The sequence below is a fragment of the Cariama cristata genome, unplaced genomic scaffold (genome assembly GCF_000690535.1).
Source record: "Cariama cristata isolate BGI_N322 unplaced genomic scaffold, ASM69053v1 scaffold8232, whole genome shotgun sequence".
Classification (NCBI taxonomy): domain Eukaryota; kingdom Metazoa; phylum Chordata; class Aves; order Cariamiformes; family Cariamidae; genus Cariama; species Cariama cristata.
The window spans coordinates 14,352-34,856 of record NW_009603197.1 but is presented as its reverse complement, the minus strand read 5'-3'; the positions used below and the strand labels follow the sequence as shown (position 1 = coordinate 34,856).

The 20,505-nt window shown below is 40.7% G+C and overlaps 1 protein-coding gene across 1 annotated transcript; it reads left to right on the top strand.

Moving 5' to 3' along the window:
• Nucleotides 1–415: 415 nt before the first annotated feature.
• Nucleotides 416–12,285, top strand: GPS1 (G protein pathway suppressor 1). Its single transcript, XM_009695073.1, is given in 14 exon segments — nt 416–551; nt 2,361–2,482; nt 4,431–4,612; nt 5,819–5,983; nt 6,165–6,300; nt 6,465–6,542; nt 6,954–7,014; nt 7,416–7,501; nt 7,953–8,047; nt 9,174–9,279; nt 9,634–9,714; nt 9,844–9,981; nt 10,220–10,354; nt 11,698–12,285. Coding segments are annotated over 14 exon segments (1,596 nt in total). The 3' UTR covers nt 11,773–12,285.
• Nucleotides 12,286–20,505: the final 8,220 nt, after the last annotated feature.

Sequence of the window (20,505 nt, the reverse complement as noted above, 5' to 3'; positions counted from 1 at the left end):
CCGCGACATCCTCGCGGGAAGGGGAGCCGTTCGGCCGGCCCTGGGCCCTCGCTCGCCCTTCCGCCAGGTCCGTATGTGTCGCTTCCGTTCGTGAGGAGCAGCGCCCAGCCGAGCGTCCTCCGGCACCCGCGGTGTTCCCCGCCGCTGCAGCGGTCCCCTTGCTAGATTTTCGCGTTGTACGTGCCGTAGGTAGGGCTTGGGTAGCAGAGAAGGGTATAACGAGGTGGTGGATGAAGAGGAACTGAGAGTCTGCGGTACAGGGGGAAAGCCGCAGGAGCCTAAAGGGGGTCGGGGTACTGAGGCTGGACCTTCAGTAACCGCACAGGTGATATCTTTGCGAGTTAACTGTCTTTATTCCCTTTAGCAGCTAGTAAGTTCTCTGTCAGGACACAGGGGTGCAGAAAGTCAGGACAGGATGAGGGGTAGTTTAGTATCTAGGTCAGCTTATTCATCAGTGACAGATCTGTAGTGCAGCCCATCCAGCAGTAGGTCACACCTCTTCCTGCCGAATACAGCAGGAGACTTCGGCTTGAGTGCCAGTTTATCAGCTTGTATGAGGTATCTCCCAACAGGGCACCCTTCTGGGCTCAGAAAATCTCGGGGACTGAGCATTATTTTGTTCGTTTTCTAAGTAGTTCTTGAATAAACCTTGCATCTTCCTTCCAAAATAAAGGGTTACCCTGAAAATGTTTTAGTTTGCCTGTCCTATTGGGACTTCCAGCCCACTTGTGTTTTTCCTTGTCTGCAGACTACAGCCTACCAGCGTAGCAGGACACAAATCGTTCTGTTCCACGAGCTCAAGTTACTGTTAGTTTCTGTAATGGTGATTTCTAAGGAGACCATACCAGGTTTTACTATGATGAGCAAACACAGCCTAAAAAAAGCAACCCTGACACTTAGTGTTTAGGATATAAGAAAAGAGATAAAGTAGATAAAAATGGAAAAAGTAATGGTCTCAATATATGGCGACTTAAATGTTTTTATGCACAGTTTCCCTGAGTGGTGAGTTGGACAATCAAACTCTGCTTTGCACCTTCCCTCCCTTTCCTTCATGCAGAGACTAACAAACTAGGAAACAAACTCCTGTATGCTTTACTTGCTTTTACTTCAGATTTTGGAGAGGTTTTAAGTCAGCATTGAGATATGTGCATATTTGGTACATACTAGTCTGTGAAGGAATAAACAGGCTGTGGGTGAATACAAGATGTGTCAATTCTTAGAGTTAGGAAGTCTGGATCAGCCCTATTCCTCCTCATGGAAAACCCCTCACAAACACACACCAACTCAACCCAAAAAATCTTTATCTTTGATTTCTTAACAGACCCCAAAATCAATAAAAACATGGAAATAATTTGGTGTTGGTGGGGGCAATTGGTGGTTGGCATTTTTGTCCTTTCTAAGGTTCACTCATGCAATTTACCCCAAATTGAGTGTTGCTTATGGTAATATCTGCACATATTCAGCATTTTATAAGAAGACATTCAGCTTGGTTTTTCTGAGTTTAAATTGGTAATATCTGTGGAGAATGTTCAGCACACTTTTGACTAAGAGGAGGAAAAGAATTTCGTGATAGCATACTAGTTTTGTTTATGAGACTGCATAGTAAATTGGTCTTAAATGGGAACGTGTGCAGGTATTGTACTGATGCAGTTGTACTGAGGGCACTGTACTAGTATGATTCCTCCTGTGGTTCAAGGCAGTGCAAGATATACTGGGAGAATAAAATTCTATTGTTTCTGCAAAAGAGAATCTACCTAAACAGTTGGACTCTGATAACTATAGTAGGATAGTTCAACTGATGGTAAATTTTTGCAGTGCAGATAAATCTTTCCGTAGTATTTGTTATAAACTGTGGAATTGCCATTCTGCATTCTGTTCTTTACGGGTTTTTTTAATACCTTTAAAAAGCATAACAGTTGTCTCTTCCTCTACCTCCAAATATTACTTTTAAGCATTAAAGCAGCTTTGAAAGGTTCTGGTGAGTTTTTTGGGTACGTTTTGACTTTTGGAGCTTCTTGAGCTGAGCATTTATGCCTGCTCTTGCTCAAGGAAGAGAAATGGAATGTCATTTGGAATTTAGCTTGCATTCCTGAGATAATTTGTAGAATCTGATTTATTGACCCCTTTACTTTCTTGCTTGATAAGCTACCAAACAAAACAAAACGCTCTATGCGAACGCTGAGCCTTAGTGCTTCTTGTCTTAGACAAAGCATCATGCTGAGTAGTGATGTTGCTAGAGAAAAATCCTAAACATGTCTAAAGACTGAGGGGTGTTTTTTTATTTTTAAAATTTAATGTGCATTTAAGCAAGTCCTTAATAGATTAAATCACATACTTGTTTCCTTCTCAAATGTAATAAGCTACTTTTGACCTCATTTTGCTATTCTAGGGTGCAGTAGAGCCCATGCAGATTGATGTAGATCCACAAGAAGATCAGCAAAATGCACCTGATATCAACTATGTCGTGGAGAACCCCACTCTGGTATGTGCTGGTTGAGGGCTAGTGAGTTACATTTCTTGGGCATGGCCTCTTCCTTTAAGGTTTTGAAAAACTACATCATTTTATTCTTTGTCAAATTGTTACTTGGAGATTAATAGATTCTCTTTAAAGCAAGGTGGGGTAAGAATAGCAGTGACCTCTTCTGTAGCTCCTTGTCACACACTGACCTCTACGGCACCTTCTGACATGAAGGAGGAATTGCTGTTTTGTGACTTGCTGCATGCTGCCTGTTTGACACTGTTTTCATTCTGAAATAGATTAGTACATCTCTGATTACTTACAGAGACATCATTCCTTTATTTTGAGGCTTGTTCTTTGAGGAGCTTTAAATGTATAATCAGGATAGAATTCTTTCATTGTTTGATCCTCTGGAGACTGACTGAAACCCACAGAGCTGTAGAGTTATAAAAGGCTGTGTTTGCTTGTATCACTTTCTTCAATTTTTAGTTAATGGTTTGAGATTGGCCAATTTTTATGTATCAGCTCTGTAACAGTGAGAGATGGGTGTTACAGAAGAGAACAAAAATGTTAATTGGAAAAAGTTAAAGCAACATTAAAATTGCAAAATAAAACATTCCATTAGGAAGCTTTGGATCTCACATAACCTCTGAAGCGTTAATTTGTTCCTGAGGTCCCTGTACCTTATAACAGTTGTCGCATGGTTATTCACTGTTTACTGCACAGGCCTCTTTTTTGTGTCTGTGTTTTTTTTCTTTCTTTTTGGTTTTTTTTTTGGTCGGTTTGATTTTTTTCAGCATATGACCTGATAGCTTGTTTGATTTCATTGCATTTCAGTTCTGTTCTGAAGCTAGAGTGATGAAGCAATTATGTTGTGACCTTTATGTCTTTGGTATTACTATAGCGTCTAAGTGTTCCACAAAAATTAGTGATTTTCTTTTCACCATAACTGATGTGAGAGACCATAATTCCCCTTTGACATTCAAAGAGCTTAGTAGTAACGTGAAATTAATCAGTGATTTCAGGAGTATTGTGCACGACCAAGCGTGAAACTGGAAGAAAGAATGCTCCTGCCTTTATATTTTCCAAGTTCTGTAGGAAATAAAGTAGGAATTCTAAATACAAATTTTCAGTGCACGTAGTCCTGTTTCAGTCTTAAAGCAAGGTCATTCTTGCACTGAATCAGGCCAGAATCATGTTAGAAAATGCTACTGTGACATCTATAGCTGTATCTTAATTTAGATGTACAGGGGTAAGGGAGGCAGGTGTGACACAGGATGAATATTGAATGTGGACAGGTGACCTGAATCTAGTGTTTCCTACTGCCTGAATGCTTGACTGTACTCTAAACATTCTGCTATCGTTGTTTGCATGTGTACTTCTGTCTTTAGGAAATCTCCCTGCAATGCTGTATCATATCTTTACTAGACGTTTTGTGCTCCTCTTCTCATCCACTCCCCAAGGCTTTAAATCTGTTAAGTGTTCACAGTTTAAACCTCAGATCCCTCCTCAAGAGTAAGAGATCCTATTTGTTCTCAAAGGAGATGTTTTAAGAAATTAGTATGAGCAAAAGAATGCAAATTGTCCTATAGAAACTATTTTTCAAGGAGAAACTACATCTGGAATGGTTGTCTGGTTTAGGAAACTTCAACTCAAATGATGGAATCTTGACAAAATTATGATTTTGGTGATACAACCGATGCTTGAAGTGGGTGAGCTGATTAGCCTTAACGGACAGCATCACAACTGAAATAAAAAAAGGTAAATTGTAATGTACTGCATATTTCCGAGGAAATTACTAACGTTTGAAGAAAGCAGAAATGGAATAATCTTACCTGATTTTTTTATTTTTCTGAGTCGTGTTGCCCTCCATGAAGGGGTCAGGACTGCAGGAAAACCTGTGCAGGTCACAGTGTAGTAGCCCGATTTAGTGTTGCCATCTTCACCTTCTAAGACTAGGTTTTGTTTGCAGGATTTGGAGCAGTACGCATCCAGCTACAGTGGTCTGATGCGAATTGAGCGGCTGCAGTTTATTGCTGATCACTGCCCACAGCTGCGGGTGGAAGCTCTGAAGATGGCACTGTCATTTGTCCAGAGAACTTTCAATGTTGATGTGTATGAAGAAATCCACAGAAAGTTGTCTGAGGCCACCAGGTACTAAGAGATCATGGGAACCTGGGGAACTTTTTTGACTGATGTGCCACTTTGGCATGTAATACTAGCATGTTTGTTATGCAAATTGTCTTTGCCCTTAGAATTTCATAGGAATGAAATGTGTGTGTTCTGGCCTAAGATCTCATGCTTTTTTAAAAGATTAAACACAGAAGACATTATCTCATTCTGAAGTCTTAGTGGTTTAAAAGGCTACAGATATTGAGGAGAATTTAGTCCTTGCAACTGCTTCAGATATTAATGAACACAGTTGTCTTTCCTTGGGTAGATGATGGAGATGAAGCCTCTTCTAGATGCTCTTGTGTTCATAAACTAAAATCTTATCTAACTCTTTGCCTTGGATTGGTTTGGGTTTTTTCCTTTTTTTTTTTTTTAATTCCCCTTACCACAGGTTTGCTGTTAAGGGTAGCCTTTGATACTTCACTTACCCATCCACACTTCCTATCTTTGCATGATTTTTGTTGCTATGCATATTGGTTGATTTCTTGTCTGTTTTGCCCTGGGAGTCTTTGCCATGTATGTGTGACAGTACAATCATTGCTTTCTTATATGTGAAAAGGACTATTGGTAAAAAAAAAAAACCAAACCCAAACAAAAAAACACCCCCCAAAAAAATCAGAATGTGTTTTGCTGTTTAAAATATTGGAAGGTGAACTCAGTGCAAGTAGATATGTTGATCTGAGCTGGATGGAAAAAGAAGTTGGATAGTATCTGTACAGTGTAGCTTTGCTATCAAGCGGTTGCAGTACAGCTGGGGAGAGAACTCGTAAACGTGTGCACCCTGTGTCCCATATAGAGATGTTTGATTGGATTCCATGACTCGTTAGAGTCATGAAATACTTTCATAGAATGTAATAATTCATTGCAGCAATGTTACTAACTTGCTTTCAATTATTACAGAGCAGGTTGTTTCTTTAAAATTAGCAATGACTTGCTTGTTAATAAAATATCTGCAGAAGATCATTAGGATAATCTTGAGAAGAATTTGTAAACATCTGTGATGCTTATGTTACTGTTTTCACTGGAAATCTTAGCAGTCTTTTTCTTTTTTCCCCACCATCCTTGTTTTCTCGTTGGTCTGTTTTGTATATGCAGTACTGTTTGTTAGGGTAACAGGGCCAGGTACTTAGCAGACCTCTGTTTTGAAAAGTTTGCAGCATAATAGCCCCATTCAAACTTTCCTTTCAGAGAACTGCAGAATACACCTGATGCTGTCCCTGATAGTGGAATTGAACCCCCTCCTCTTGACACAGCTTGGGTTGAAGCTACACGCAAAAAAGCTCTTCTTAAACTGGAGAAACTCGACACAGATCTGAAAAATTACAAAGGGAACTCCATCAAGGAGAGTATCAGGTGAGATGCAGAAGGCTCTGCTGGAGCAAGGAAGAGCATTTTGCTCCTCCAGGCACCTAACACAGGATGTCAGCTGCATTCAGTGCCTTAGGTCAGTGTGTTGAGTTACTTGTTTGGAACAAACTGACTGTGTCCCTGTCTGAGCACACAGTTCATTGGTATTTTAATTCCTGTGCTCCAGGAGAGGCCATGATGACTTAGGTGATCATTACCTTGACTGTGGGGACCTCAGCAACGCTCTCAAGTGTTACTCGCGAGCCCGTGATTACTGCACCAGTGCTAAACATGTTATCAACATGTGTCTCAATGTCATCAAGGTAGGCAGGTTTGCAGGAAATGGTACTTGCTGTCTTTCTGATATCTGCTGTGAAGTCCACTTGTACTTTGCTCTGGTTACACCTCTTATGTCTGCAGTAATACTGCTTATCTAAGCAACACCATTTATCCATGCCTACTATACACTGTTTCTGGCTCCCTACAGGTCAGTGTCTACCTCCAGAACTGGTCTCATGTTCTGAGTTACGTAAGCAAGGCTGAGTCTACACCAGAAATTGCAGAAGTAAGGTCCTGCTTTTTAACTTGCATGAGTTCTCCCGTTTTCTGTCTCCAAAATTTGTAAAATGATTTCTTCCTTTCTCCCTTTACAACTTGCTCTCTGTAAGACTCCCTTCATCTTACAGTCTGTTCTTCATCTAATCCAGCCTCCTTGGCTGCTATACTATTTCTTTTGAGATTCATTGTTGCTTTTGTCCCGTGATATGTGTGTAGGAAATCTAACTCATGGTGAAAACAGAGAGACTTCCCATTTCACGGTTCTTGCCATATTTCCCAAAACAAATAAGATGAAGTTACCTTGCTGTTGAGATTTGCAAGTTAATTATTAGGATGAAATATCCCAAGGACAGTTGTAGTCAAAACGGTTCTCAAACTGCTTGCTCACTGCTCACTACTGCTTTTTCTTATCCTTTAGCAAAGAGGAGAAAGAGACAGCCAGACACAAGCAATTCTCACCAAACTGAAATGTGCAGCAGGTGAGTGAATCCTTCAGTTTCCTGTATTATCTGCCTGTCTTTCTACCTGTTAGCTGTCCATAGCACTCTTTGACAACAGTGTGTGCTTGATTTATTTTTTCTCTCAGATTTGAGAGACTTTGTGTTTTCTCACCAGAAATGCAAAATTTAATAAAGCTGATGAGATGGAACTGCTGACCTGTTTTTGCCATTTCTTTCTTCTCCCTAAGTGTCTTCAAAGAGGATGCCAGTGTGAGTCAATGTAGTTCAAGGGATGCTAGATACTGTCTGAGAGTCTCATTTCACTTCAATATTGAAGGCACTAGCAACCATGTAGGAGCCTGTCCTACTCCCCAGATTTTGCAATTTCTCCTAATTTGTATGTTGTCATAAGTAAATGACTAACTTTTTCTGGTTCTTAGGCTTGGCTGAACTTGCTGCTCGGAAGTACAAACAGGCAGCAAAGTGCTTCTTGTTGGCATCATTTGATCACTGTGATTTCCCTGAGGTGAGGACCAAGAGGGAACTGTGTGCAGGTCTTGGAGGGGATGTAATTCTTCTAAGTGTTAGGTTGTAAAATTCAGATATTGTAGTTATTCTCACAGCACTCCTGTACAGTTTGGTGGTGATATGAACTACATTTTTTTTTTTTTTTAAGAAATCTCTATTCTTGGATTCTCTAAATGATTTACTCTAGATCACATAGGAATTACCTGTGAGATTTGTGTATCTGTGTCACTCAATCAAAAGACTGGCTGTTGGAATTGGTTATTGCTCTCTTAGCAGTGGACAATCACTCCTCAGGCTCTGGGTGAATGCCTGAGAGCATGCTGAGTGGTTCTGCTGCATTTGACAAGGAGTAATCTTGTTGCTATGTGAAGGAAAGGCCTGGGGTAGAATACTTAATTCCAACCTTCTGCCATTTTAGTAGTCATTGACACCTTGCCCCCCCACCCTAGCTGTTATCTCCTAGCAATGTGGCTGTGTATGGTGGTCTCTGTGCCCTTGCTACCTTTGACCGTCAGGAACTGCAACGAAATGTTATCTCCAGCAGGTAAGTGATGCCTTGAGAGGAGTTTGTATGTACTGGACATCTTTTTTGGGCATGGGACTTTGAGAGTGGATTCTGGTAGGAGTAATAGCTTTCTTATACAGGAGAGAAAGAATCACTGAGCCTTAGTTTTGCTTTAGCATTAAGTGACGTTTCACTGTCTAAAACACAGTGGTTAATCACAGCTGAAATTTTTGTATTATAACGGAAGTATCCAACCCCACTCGAATCCAACATCTACATAGCCCAATTTTCTAGGTCCATCAGTGGTCCATATCGGATATTAAATCAGAGGGACAGAGCCCTACAGAAGGCAGCTGTAAGATAATTTGCCTTCATGTTACCACTTGTTCTGGTGCACATTAATCATATTAATACAATTTAATTATTTTTAATACAACTTGCAGCATAATCTGACTATGACATGTACAAGGTTAAGAGAATTGCAGTCTTTGGAAGAAAATGGATATTTGTGTGTTATAGATTGAATTACAATGATACTGAATTCCTGTCAGCTAAGTGTATGGAAGTACTAATTTTAAATTGATGTGGAAAAAAGGGTTGCTGCCCTGACTTTTTTATCAGCTGATTCATAGAGTGACATCCCAAGGTCAGAAATCTGTGATGGAGAATTGGGAGAGTGCTGAGAGAGTGTGCATCTCAAAGATCTCCTATACATACAATAGGTTATTTTCCTGAGACAGTTGCATGCTTAACCTACTTATGGCATGCTGTACTTAGTGAAGGCTGTGCTTTGAAAGGGAACACAAAGCTGGCCATCAAAGGCTACAGTGCATGCACAAATGTGGCCTATGTTTTCTGGTGGTGTATCCTGATTTTGACTTATTCCCACTCATTTTTTTTGTTTTGTGTGGACAAACGCTTCTCCTGCTTGGTTTGTCAAAAGTCTCTTGCCTTCCTTCACCACAGCTGTGCTGCTGTGCTGCATCTCTCTGTGTTCCAGGCTTCCAGCCTTGCTGAAAATGGACTGTCTGGTCTGTTAGAGAGTAAATTCTTGGAATCTGCAAATTATAGTGGGAGTTTGTAACCTTGCAACTTGGCATGATGGGGTTGTGGGGTATTTAAGTGGTGGGTTCCAATGTCTGATCACTGCCATCTTTATCTGTAGCTCCTTCAAATTGTTTTTGGAGCTGGAGCCACAGGTTCGTGACATCATCTTCAAGTTTTATGAATCTAAGTATGCTTCATGCCTGAAGATGCTGGATGAGATGAAGGTGAGTTGCAGGGGAGAAGTGCAGAACAGACCCTAAAAGTTTCCTTTGCCTAGCCTTTTGTTAGAAGCAGTGACTGTTAAAAGTAGCTACTTAAGAGTATTCAGTTGTTCTGTGTCTTCCGTCTCCTGACATGGTGAATGGAAATTGGGCTTAGTTTAGCAGTAGAGGATGAGGAGAAATGGTAAATTTTTAAAATATATTGCTAGTTCTTTTATTGATTCTTGTTTTATGGTATTGTCTTGCTCTAGTGTAATATCCTTAAACTTTAAGTATATACACATACATGTTTCAGAGCATCGGAATAATATATTTTTCCAGGCTGCTGCTCAGCTTCTGATGTGTTTTTTTCCACAGGACAACCTGCTGCTGGATATGTACCTTGCACCTCATGTCAGGACACTTTATACCCAGATTCGAAATCGTGCCCTTATCCAGGTAATTCTTCCTGTAATCCTGAGAGGTGGATGAAGAGTGAGATAGGCCATCTCTTTTGTAATTGCTTTTCCCATGGTTTTTCAGAGGGCAGGGAGTACATTTGGCAACTGAGTATTTTCTTCTTCGTAGTACTTCAGCCCCTATGTGTCGGCAGATATGCGCAAGATGGCCACTGCTTTTAATACAACAGTGGCTGCTCTGGAAGATGAACTTACTCAGCTGATCCTGGAGGGACTGATCAATGCCAGAATAGACTCACACAGTAAGGTGAGTGCATCTGAGCCACAGATTATAGAGTGAATAGCTGTACTAAGACTAGAAACTCTCCATTCCTGGGACACTTTTAAGTTGCATTCATCTGTTGTGACTGATATTTTCAGTAGGGCTGATCTGTGTGTAAACTCAGACTCCATGATACCTTAGCTTCATTCCTTTGCGCAGAAAGGGCTTCCTGCTGTGGAACCCTGTCATAGCTCCTGTGTACAGTTCTCTGTATTGGTTACAGATTCTTTATGCTCGAGATGTAGATCAGCGCAGCACAACTTTTGAGAAGTCTTTACTAATGGGCAAAGAGTTTCAGCGACGTGCCAAAGCTATGATCCTGCGAGCTGCAGTCCTGCGCAACCAGATACATGTCAAGGTATGGGCATGTTAAATGTGGACTTAGAGACAGTGTTAAGATTTAAATTTTTTTTTTTTTAACTGAAACTATGAAAGTTGGTGAATTGAAGATTCTGGAAGGGAATGGATTTATTGTGCTCATGGTTGGACAAATTCTAAATATATGGGAAACAAGCGTTTCTAGCCCGTACATTGACCTGCTTGTACAATACAGAATGTCCTTCGAAGTTTATATGCTTGGGTTGATTCTAATTCATTCTGACTAATTCTTGATACATGTATCTTTTATCTTATCAAAACAAAGATTGTTTTAAGTAACTTTTTTTTAGTAGAGGAAGTAAAAAACTGCATTAATTGCTTGGAGTATTCCTTCCAGGATAGTTGCTGGCTGGCGTTAAACCATGACAAAGCACCACTCAGCCGCTCGCTCACTCCTCCCTGCACCTTCCCAGTGGGATGGGGAGGGGAATAAAAAAAAAAAGTAAAAACTGATGGGTTGAGATAAGAACAGTTTAATAACTAAAGTAAAATAAAATATAATACTAACAATAATGATAAAAATATAACAATAATAATAATGATTGTAGTGAAAAGGAATATAACAAAAGAATAAAACTCAAGACAAGTGATGCAGAATGTAATTGCTCACCACCCAATGACCAATCAGTGATCCCCGAGTAACGATTGGCCCCTCCTGGCCAACTACCCCCAGTTTATATACTGTGTCACGTTCTATGGTATGGAGTATCTCTTTGGCTAGTTGAGGTCAGCTGTCCTGGCTGTGCTTCCTCCCAGCTTCTTGTGCACCTCCTTGCTGGCAGAGCATGGGAAACTGAAAAATCCTTCATTTAGGATAAGCGCTACTTAGCAACAACTAAAACATCAGTGTGTTATCAACATTATTCTCTCACTAAATCCAAAACCTACTGTACCAGCTACTAAGCAGAAAATTTAACTCTCCCAGCCGAAACCAGGACAAGGACGCAGTTCCAAAAGAATGCCCTTAGGGAGGATAGGCCGTCTGCCACAGAACGTGTTAAATTCTATAGTATAATAATCTCTGTGATAACTGAATGCCAGATAGGATTCAACTTCTGAGGCCAACAGCACCTTGTGCATAGTAAATAAGAGTGGCTTAAAAGTTCTGGTTTGACTTTTTTAGGAACAGTTCTTGTGAACTGTAACTATAGAAGTGGTAAACACAAAGCTTTTGCAAAGCCATCACTATTTATTAGTTGGAGGTGTGCTCTCCCCCTGCTGTTATCCTGCTGTGCTTCACCTGTGCTTCATTTGGTCTCTCAGGAAGCACTCTGCAGGATATTAACACATAACTAACTAGGATGCATTTTGGTCTTGTTCCAGTCTCCTCCAAGAGAAGGTAGCCAAGGGGAGCTTACGCCAGCTAACAGCCAGTCCAGGATGAGCACCAACATGTGAAAAACATCGTGCACCACCAAAAGAAATGGTCCCTCCAGGATGTACCCAGTGTCTCATCTACTAACTGCTGAGCTTCACAAACTGTCCCTGTCTCCCTCACTTCTTGCTTGGATTGAGAGGGTCAGGGCTGATGGTGGATAATATGAATATTCCAATAACGTCAATTCTCCTTGAAAAGAAATTGTCTAAAAACAGCATCCCTGCAATGGGTCATCATTTCAGTTTTGGTAGAACATCTTCCTCCGTTCTCCTTCTTCCACTACTCCATAAAGACCTGTCAGGTTATTCATACAGATGCTGATTTGAGAGTTTTTCAGCTGCTATTAGTTTTCTTGTTTCAAAGCTGCAAAAGTAGTTAGTGTTAAGTTGAATGGACAGGCGTGATCTAAGATGAATTTCACTGGCCTGAAAGTATTGCCTTGATTCTGAGCAGTGCTGAGCTTTCTCCTTGTTACAGATAAACTTACAATTTCAATTACTCTGAATTATGGAGCTAGAGTTCTAATGGGAGAGATTTCCTTTGAGAAACTGTTATTTTTCACCTATATCAGAAAACATGGCACTGCTTCTATGCATTCAGTCACAGGCCTTTATTTTAGGGTGTTTTGTTTACCTGGATCCAGGTTCTTTCTCTTTAGTCTCTGTTTTCAAAGACCTGTTTCCTGATGTGTTTCCCACTTGTGCATGACCTGGCTTTAGGGTCCAGTGTTACCATAGCAGTAAATCTGTACTTCATGCAAATATTGCTGCTTGTCCAGTCTTACTGTCATAGTGTGTGATGATTTCCCAACATGTGCAACAGTTGCTTCTGGTAGCATGGATGAATGCCATAAAATACCACTCAAGTCCTGTGGAAGAGCTGAAAGCAGCGAATCTAGGTGCCCGCTCTCCAGGTGCATTTATTCTGCTTTTCCTTTTATAAAGGAATTAAAGGTAGCAGCCCAGGTGTGTGCATGTTCTGTGTTAATGAAACGAGATATGCACTGAATTTTCTGAAGTCACTGCAGCCTTGCATTCATCTAATCCATAAGGCAAGCTAAGAATTTAGATTCAGCCCTGACTGGTCTGTCAACTGACTACAGATGTTACTGTTAATATGTTCATGCTATTTTTATTTTTTTTTTTAATAGTAAGCTGTTATATCTAGTGCATTAAACAGCAGGATTAAAAAGCTTTGGAGTATTTGGAGTGTTGTGTTAAAGCTGGGTTTTAGGTGTGTGGATCTCAAGCCATTGATTTTTGGCTAAGCTTGATGATGTTTTGTAGGCCATTGCATTTTGCTTTCTGATCTAGTTGGAGATGTAGCTTGAATGAACTATGAAAAAAGTGCAACTTGAGGGAATGTTCTAACAGCAAAATTCCTGGACTGCATTTGCACAGCTTCTAAACCGCAACAGTGCTCTCTCCCTCTACCTTTCCATGCTTTTTATGACTTAGGTGCTGAAAATGGAAGCAATCTTTCCTGTGAGGTCTTTGGTTAAGTGTCTTCTATTTACCATGGAAAAATTCTCTCATTTTTGAGGGGAGAAAGGAGAGAGCTAGTTAATCAAGAACTTTGAGTCAGACATCACTGATGGCCAGTTTAGTGAGAAAGGCAAGTTGAGTCCTCAGGTAAATTGCTATACATCCTTGTATAAATACTGGGAAAGTCATTTTAATGCCTTCTGCTCATGCTGAAGGAAAGCCATTCAGTGCTATAATACTACTTAAATGTTCTTGCTTTCTTCCTAAAACGGGCCACTGATACCATTTCTAAGGACAAGTTCTTATGCTCTGCTCTTGAAAAGATGGTTTTGCAATGCAATTAAGTGCATCATGTCAGCTGGCTATGTTTGCTTATGCAGAGCTTCCACTCTCTTGATTTTATTAGATTACTTCTCTTCCTTCCTGGGGGCTTTCTACTGGAGGAATCCTCAGTTGTAAATGGATGTCTTCAGCAGACTGACTTGAGAGTCTCTGCTCTTCCAGACACTAGCGCTTGTCCGCTCTTGGGAAGTGGCTGGAAGCACATATCCTTTAGCAGTTGGCATGGTGGAGCCCACAAGGTGGCAACAGCAATTTCTAGCTTTTGCGGTGGCCCGAGCCAGCTTCATAGCTGGGGCAGAGGTGATCAGTTTCGTCTCTCCAGACAAAAATGCTTACAATCTTTTTTGAACAGATAGAGCATTTCTCTTTTATTGCTTAGTTCATTGGCACTGTTCAAGCATAGTGTATGGTTTTGTATAGAATTATTGGCATGTAACTCCTTACTTTAGCCTGTGAAAGAAGCTGCTGTTGCTTTAGGATCTTGTAGATGCGAGTCAGGGCTGTCCAGGCATATTTTCTCTAGACATTGTTCAACACCTGCTTCAGTCCTAACTACCCACCATTCCAAAAATCAGGAAATGCAACACAGCATGGATGTAGTTCTGTATAACTTGCATTCGTATGCAGTTTCCCCCAATGAAAGATTATTCTTACCTTAAATTTCTAAGTAATTTCCCAAGTAATAAATGGGAAAATAGTGACTCACATAGAATGGATTTCCAGTGATTCCCTGTGACCACCAGGATAATTCAGTGGATGAAGTTTTGTGGGATCTGTAGCATGTTGATATGTCTAGGGTATGTTCAGAAGTGGATTTCATGAACTTGTGCAGCACCTTTTTGTTGATGAGGAAGGAGACGCCAGTGGTAGGCCATAATTGATGGTGTCCTCATGCAGTGTAAATCCTGCTTTCTTTACCTGACCTAGCTAAGGATAAAGGAAAAACAGCTGGAAAGAACCTGGTTCCTTTGGCGAAGGCAGTTTTAATTAGCAAAACTAATTTTAGGGGCAATGTAGAAACTGCCATGATGAGATTTGTCTTGGAGTAGTTGGGGATGATTGGTAATTAGCTGGCCAGAACTCGTCCAGCATAGTGGTCTGTGGTGTTAAGATTTGCAGAGAGATGTCTTTAACAGGAGGAGATGACATTACTGCTTCGACTGTGGCTGCGTGCAGCATCATCTGTAAGCTATTGTTGTCTTGAGAGACTTCAGCGAATGAGGGAGAAAGTAACAGAGTTCTGTCTTTGCCCCATGCCGTGCATGTTTGATCTGTACGTTGGTTTCTGGAACTCTGCCATAACAATCTCAGTGTTGCTTCCTAACTTAGCTGAAATTTCAGCGTTGTTCCATCCTCTGGACAGCTCCAAAACTGTTGTTGAATAATGTATTATTTCTGATACATGCAATGTAATATAAACTTTCAGAAAAACAAATGAGGAAACTTTAATAGTAGCAACAATGCTTCTGACAAAGACCTATCATGCATAGGTAGAAAGAGCTGGTCAAGCATTGATTTTTTTTTAAATTTTTTTTTCTTAAGAGTAAACCTAACTTAATTTGGCTATTTGAGGTTCTTATGCCATCTTCATTACTTTTTATATGAAGCAGGTGACAATGGGGGAGCAGTGTGCTCCACAGGACAGTGCTCTTAGTATTTTCTTGTGCAACCCCCTTGTGAGAACTGAGACTAATACAAGTCAGCATTTCATTTTTTCACTAGTCCATCAACCATGAATTTGCAATAGGGTGAAAAACACCAAACTGGTATGGAACTGACATCCGCTTATCTCTGATGCTATTAGGGAATAGAGGATGAATTCCTCTCTGCTTTGTAAATGAGCTTTGTACTTTGACTGATTATTACTTTGGCTTCTGCGTTCCTATGGATCTGTGAATTCCATTCAACATTTCAGAGGGTCTGATAGAACAACCTAGCTTTAGATTTATCTCATAGTATAACTTGATCAGGCTAAATTAATTAGATCGGGAACAGAAACTGGCTAATAGGGTATGTCAACCTCTGAGAGAAATGTGTGACATTCAGTAGTTAGAAGTTTGGTAAATTCATAATGCAAGTAAGACAGTTTCTTGACAGCAAAGAAATAATTCATCCTTAGGCTTCTGTAGACTTACTAAAAGCTACAGACTGAAGGGTTGCTGCATTAGCAAGAGATCGTCTAATTCAAACAAGAATTCTGGTGGCAAGACCTGAAAATCTGTCTTAGGTGGTAGATCAGGCTAGGTAGTCTTCTTGTCCTTGATCCCGCAGATATCACTGATTCAGCTCTCTAATAGTTCTGCGGCTACAGCTTTGACTATTATACTCCATGTGCCTGTCATTTGTGTAACTGTGAAGTCTATGTGTACATAAAGTTTGTACCCTGTAAATACATGCTGAGATCCAGGGTATTCAATCTTTGTTTTGATGTACTTCTTTTTGTCTTTTTCTTTCTTTCTTTCTTCTCTGCTATGTCATCTCATAAGCTGTTTGCCAAATAAAGGCAGTTGGCTTGCTTTTTGTCAGGTGAACTACTACTGCTTTTTCTTGTGTGCCTCTGAAAGTGGATTTAGATACAAGAATCCAATCTCCCTCAAACCCAGACTGAGGATCCTTTTCACCATCATTCTACATGCAGAGCACTGCCTTTTCTTCCCCCTACTTCCATTAAAATGAAATATTGTGTATCTTCTAGAGGGCCTGTGAAACAGAAACAAAATAGGACATAACCTTGCTGAGTTGGCAGCCTGCAATTTTTTGATTAGACATAAACAGGATAATTAGTATATTGCCTTGCCTAGCCTGAAAGTAATCCCTAGTTAGTGTAGGTGCAGGTGTGCCCAGCATGAAAGGTAAATGCTCAGCTTTACTCATGTTGTAATAGTGCCTCCTAATTCACAAGCATTGTTTATTAAGAAACTGATACACTGGTCATCTTCACCTTATTAATTGCAAAATTAGCATGTTCTAGAATGTCTATTAAAAATTCAGGTTGCAACTTTTTTCTCCGTTAGTGTTGTGATTTGTGGTTAGATGCACAAACGGAGCTTTGTGTTGCAGTGCTTAACTGCACGGTATTCTAGTGCTATAGTAGGAGCACTGCCATCTTCTGCCATGTCATGGGACAGGAGCTAACAAGATAAGCATGCATCTATCTGCATTGCCTATTAAGAAATGCCTTGGAAGAGGGAGTGGGGGTGAATATGCCTTAAATACTAATTCTGTATAGAAATGTGTCTAATTAGGATTCTCAAGTATAAGGCCCTTCCTGAATTTAGGAGCATAAAGCCAACTTGATCCTTCCTTCATACTAGTAGGTGATTCTGTGATGAAACTGTACTCGTGAGAGATGTGTTCTAAAATCCCACTGTGTGGTTAAGAATATAACCTGAATGTCTCGCATAGCACCAGTCCGCTATGGTGTTCTAACAGTGGGTGTTTCTCATGCAAATGCCTGTTCAGACTTGGTATTTTCTCTGGCACAGTGAGCAGGAGAATGTTTTTGGGAAACTGTGTAAACGGGAAGGGGTCAGGTAAGCAGTTTGAAATTCCATTATAATAAACATCTAGTTTTTTATTAGAAGAGGGGCTTTTTGAACAGACCAGGGAACTCAGAATACTTGACAGCTTTTAAAGTGTATGCCTGTGCAAGGGAAGAAGTGGACTATTTCCACAGGAAGTGGGAGAAGTGGTTTCAAGTTCCCATCTTGAAATGAGGCAGAGAAGCATTTTTAACTTGGTGCTCCCACACTGATCACTGGGCTATTTGGTAAATGCCACAGCCTTTCCTTCCCCCTTGGTTTCCGTGCTAGTTCCAATTCACAAGGCAAGCTAGAATAACACCTACCAGCTTAGTGTCTAAACTTGATTTGAGTACAAGGGTAGTCAGAAATTATGAAAGCTGCTGAAAGTCTTGGTTAACAAGCTGATTAAGGTTGGAAGATGGTAGTCCCAGAACGTCATGGAAAATATTCTGTGCAGGTAACAAGCAAATGAAATGCAATATGCAATAGGAGACTTTGAACTACTTTTATTGTCATAATCTGTAGAAAGCCACAACTAAATGTTAGGCAGCATTTAAGTCCGGCCTCCAAATGGATATGAAGTTCTTCCCTCTTGTTGTCCCTCTAGAGGACCTAGTGTGAATGAATGGGAACACCTAGATAAAAGCTAGCTAGAGGTAGGCAAATGGCCTGAGAGATTAAGATGCACATGATCATGTGTGATAGGGAAGGTCCCTGAAGAAACAGCATGGAAGATTTGAACCCAGAATAGAAGAAAGTGAGCACAAGGGTGACTGACATAAGGGTAGACCAAGACCTCTGCTTCACCTATGGTGCTCTGCTTAGTGATCCGTTAATCTTGCTTGTGGGCTCTTTTGTTATTAATACTTTGAATGAGACCATTTCTCCATGGATTGAGTAAGTCTACAGCTACTAGTAGTTCAGGGTGCAGCATAATGTTCAGTCCATGCATGAACTCATGATTGTAAACTATAACGTAGTTTGTAATGGAGGTTAGGAAATATAAACTGATCTTGCCAGGGCTTGCCAGGGGTGTGTGTGTGTGTGTGTACTTGTGCATGTATGACACACACACAAGCAGGGAATGGTTGATGAGAAGTGGAAAAAAAAACCAAACGTTAAAAATGGTTTACAAAATAATCAGGGCATTCTGTTATCTCCTGATTCCTGGAAATGCTGTGTTTCTGTCATTAAAAAAAAAAAAAAAAAAAGAAGAAAAGAAAGTCTTGAGCCCCTCTTTTGATTCGGGGTAGGGCAGCAAAGGGTCTTCCCTATTTTCAGAAATGCACGGTGCTGCATTTTCTGACCTTGGAGGCACTTTTGATTTTTGGTTTATTACTGTTCAGTAATCTTTATTTTCCAATGTGAGGGCTCTTACGTGCTGAGAAGACATTTTGCCAGTGCTTTATGCAGATTTAATATTCTGGGTGCTGGGTTTCCTGTTCATTTCCTTTCAGACCCAGCGTAACTCCCAAAAAGGAGTATCCGACAGACTCTGACAGGCAGAGGAAGAATCTCTGCAATCAGGAGTCTAGAAAAATGTCAGCCAGATGAAGCATCAAGGAGAGAAACCATAAAAGTCTCCCACCTGGCTCCTGTCTTCCCAGTTGTGTTCAAAACAGCTATATCATGTCCAGTGTTGATGCTAAATGACCTATTTATTTTAAATTTGTGTAAGGTACACACCTAAGTCAGCTCCAGTCTGTGGAGTTTCTGTTGCACAGACTGAACTTAAGAACACATAGGACCAGGTAAAAGAGGATGAGCTGTTCTGTTTGTGAAATGAAGCAACATTCCCCCCCCCAGCTAAACCCTCAAACCATCAACTGTTCAGAACTATAGACCGGAAAGTGACAATACAGAGTATCCACTCAGAATACATTACTACATACTGTAAGATGGTCCACTTGCTAGACATTGTGTTGGCATTTTGCTTGTTTTATTTACTTACAAAACTGACAGCTCAACCACAAGATAATTTCTTGCTCCTGGCTAGTACAGTGCTGCAGTAGGCTGTTAGAGAAATGTTAGGTTATATACCAGCCTAGGCTAAATACACACACACACAAAAAATTAAGACCAGTTATGAATAAAACCTGCCTCCATGGAGGCAAACTTACTGGCTTAAAACAAGCATACTTAGTCTCGCAAGCAGGGCATGCTCATGCTCATATGGCAAAGCTCTTGATGGTCTGGCCATGTGAAGCAGAGGTTTGCCTTGCTGGAAGCAGGGCCTTGGATAGTGCAGTGCACCAGCTGGGACCCACCTATCAGAGTCTGACACCCTCTCAGTTGCAAGCCGTTTCACGTGGGCAGGAACGGTGGGTGCTCAGGTCCCAGGCCAGACCTGTAACTGTGTCAGCATGTCTCCCCCTGCCCCTTTCCTTGCCTCACCCTTTTCTCCACTTTCCTTGGAGGAACAGTAGTTGTGGTTAAAGGCTCTAGTGCGATACAAGACTTGTTCATAACATGCCAGCTTTGCCAGATGGGGCATGGCTATGCTGCAAGTTTTACGAGGTTCACAATGCATCACTGCTTTGTTCCCTTCAGTAGGCTACATATGATAGGAAAATCAAGCATTAACAGGCCTGCGGCTTTTAATGCGCTAAGAAGGTGCTAGCAGCTCTGCAGCTGCAGGAAATGGCAGCATTCTGGAGCAGGGTCACTAAGCGTGCAGTGAAGTAAACTGCAGTCAGAAACCAGGCCAGAGGGAGATAAATTTTCAAAGCTGAGCTAAGCTTTATTTACTTATTCTAGCTTAAGCATGGGATGGCTTGACTTCAATTCTTCAGTCTATTAAACAGCTGCATACCATTGCTGGTTTTTTGGTTGGTTTGGTTTTTTTTTTTTTTTTTGGCTGCTGACATTCTTTACAACATACTGAACACTGGAAGGCTACACTGACCAAGTGCCTAGGAGACATGCAAAGCCCATGGGGAAAAAAAAAATGGTAAAAGCCAGGTGGGGGGTCTTGGGGGGTCTTGCATGTGTAGACCTGCATCTGGTTTTGACACTTCTCAAAATTTTTGATGCACTTCTCAGAATTTATCAGGTGGGAAGGAGAAAAAAAAAAAAAAATCATATTTTTTGATGTCATATAGTGTCATTTCATATAAAGAATGACACTTTGAGCAGGGAAAGGTTCACGGACTTGGTTCTACCTTAGCACATACTTTGAGACAACCCTCTCTAGTAAAATAGATTTCATTTTACCCCAACCTTTGGCTCAAGGGAGCCCGTTAAACTTTATCATACTGTACACAATGCGGTTATAGCAACATCTTACAGTTTTACATTGACATTTTTAAAGTACTGCTAGAATAATTTCTGCATTGAAAACATGGCCTGCTATCTCAGATAAATGTAACACATTTTCTATTATTAGTGAAGAAATCATTGACAT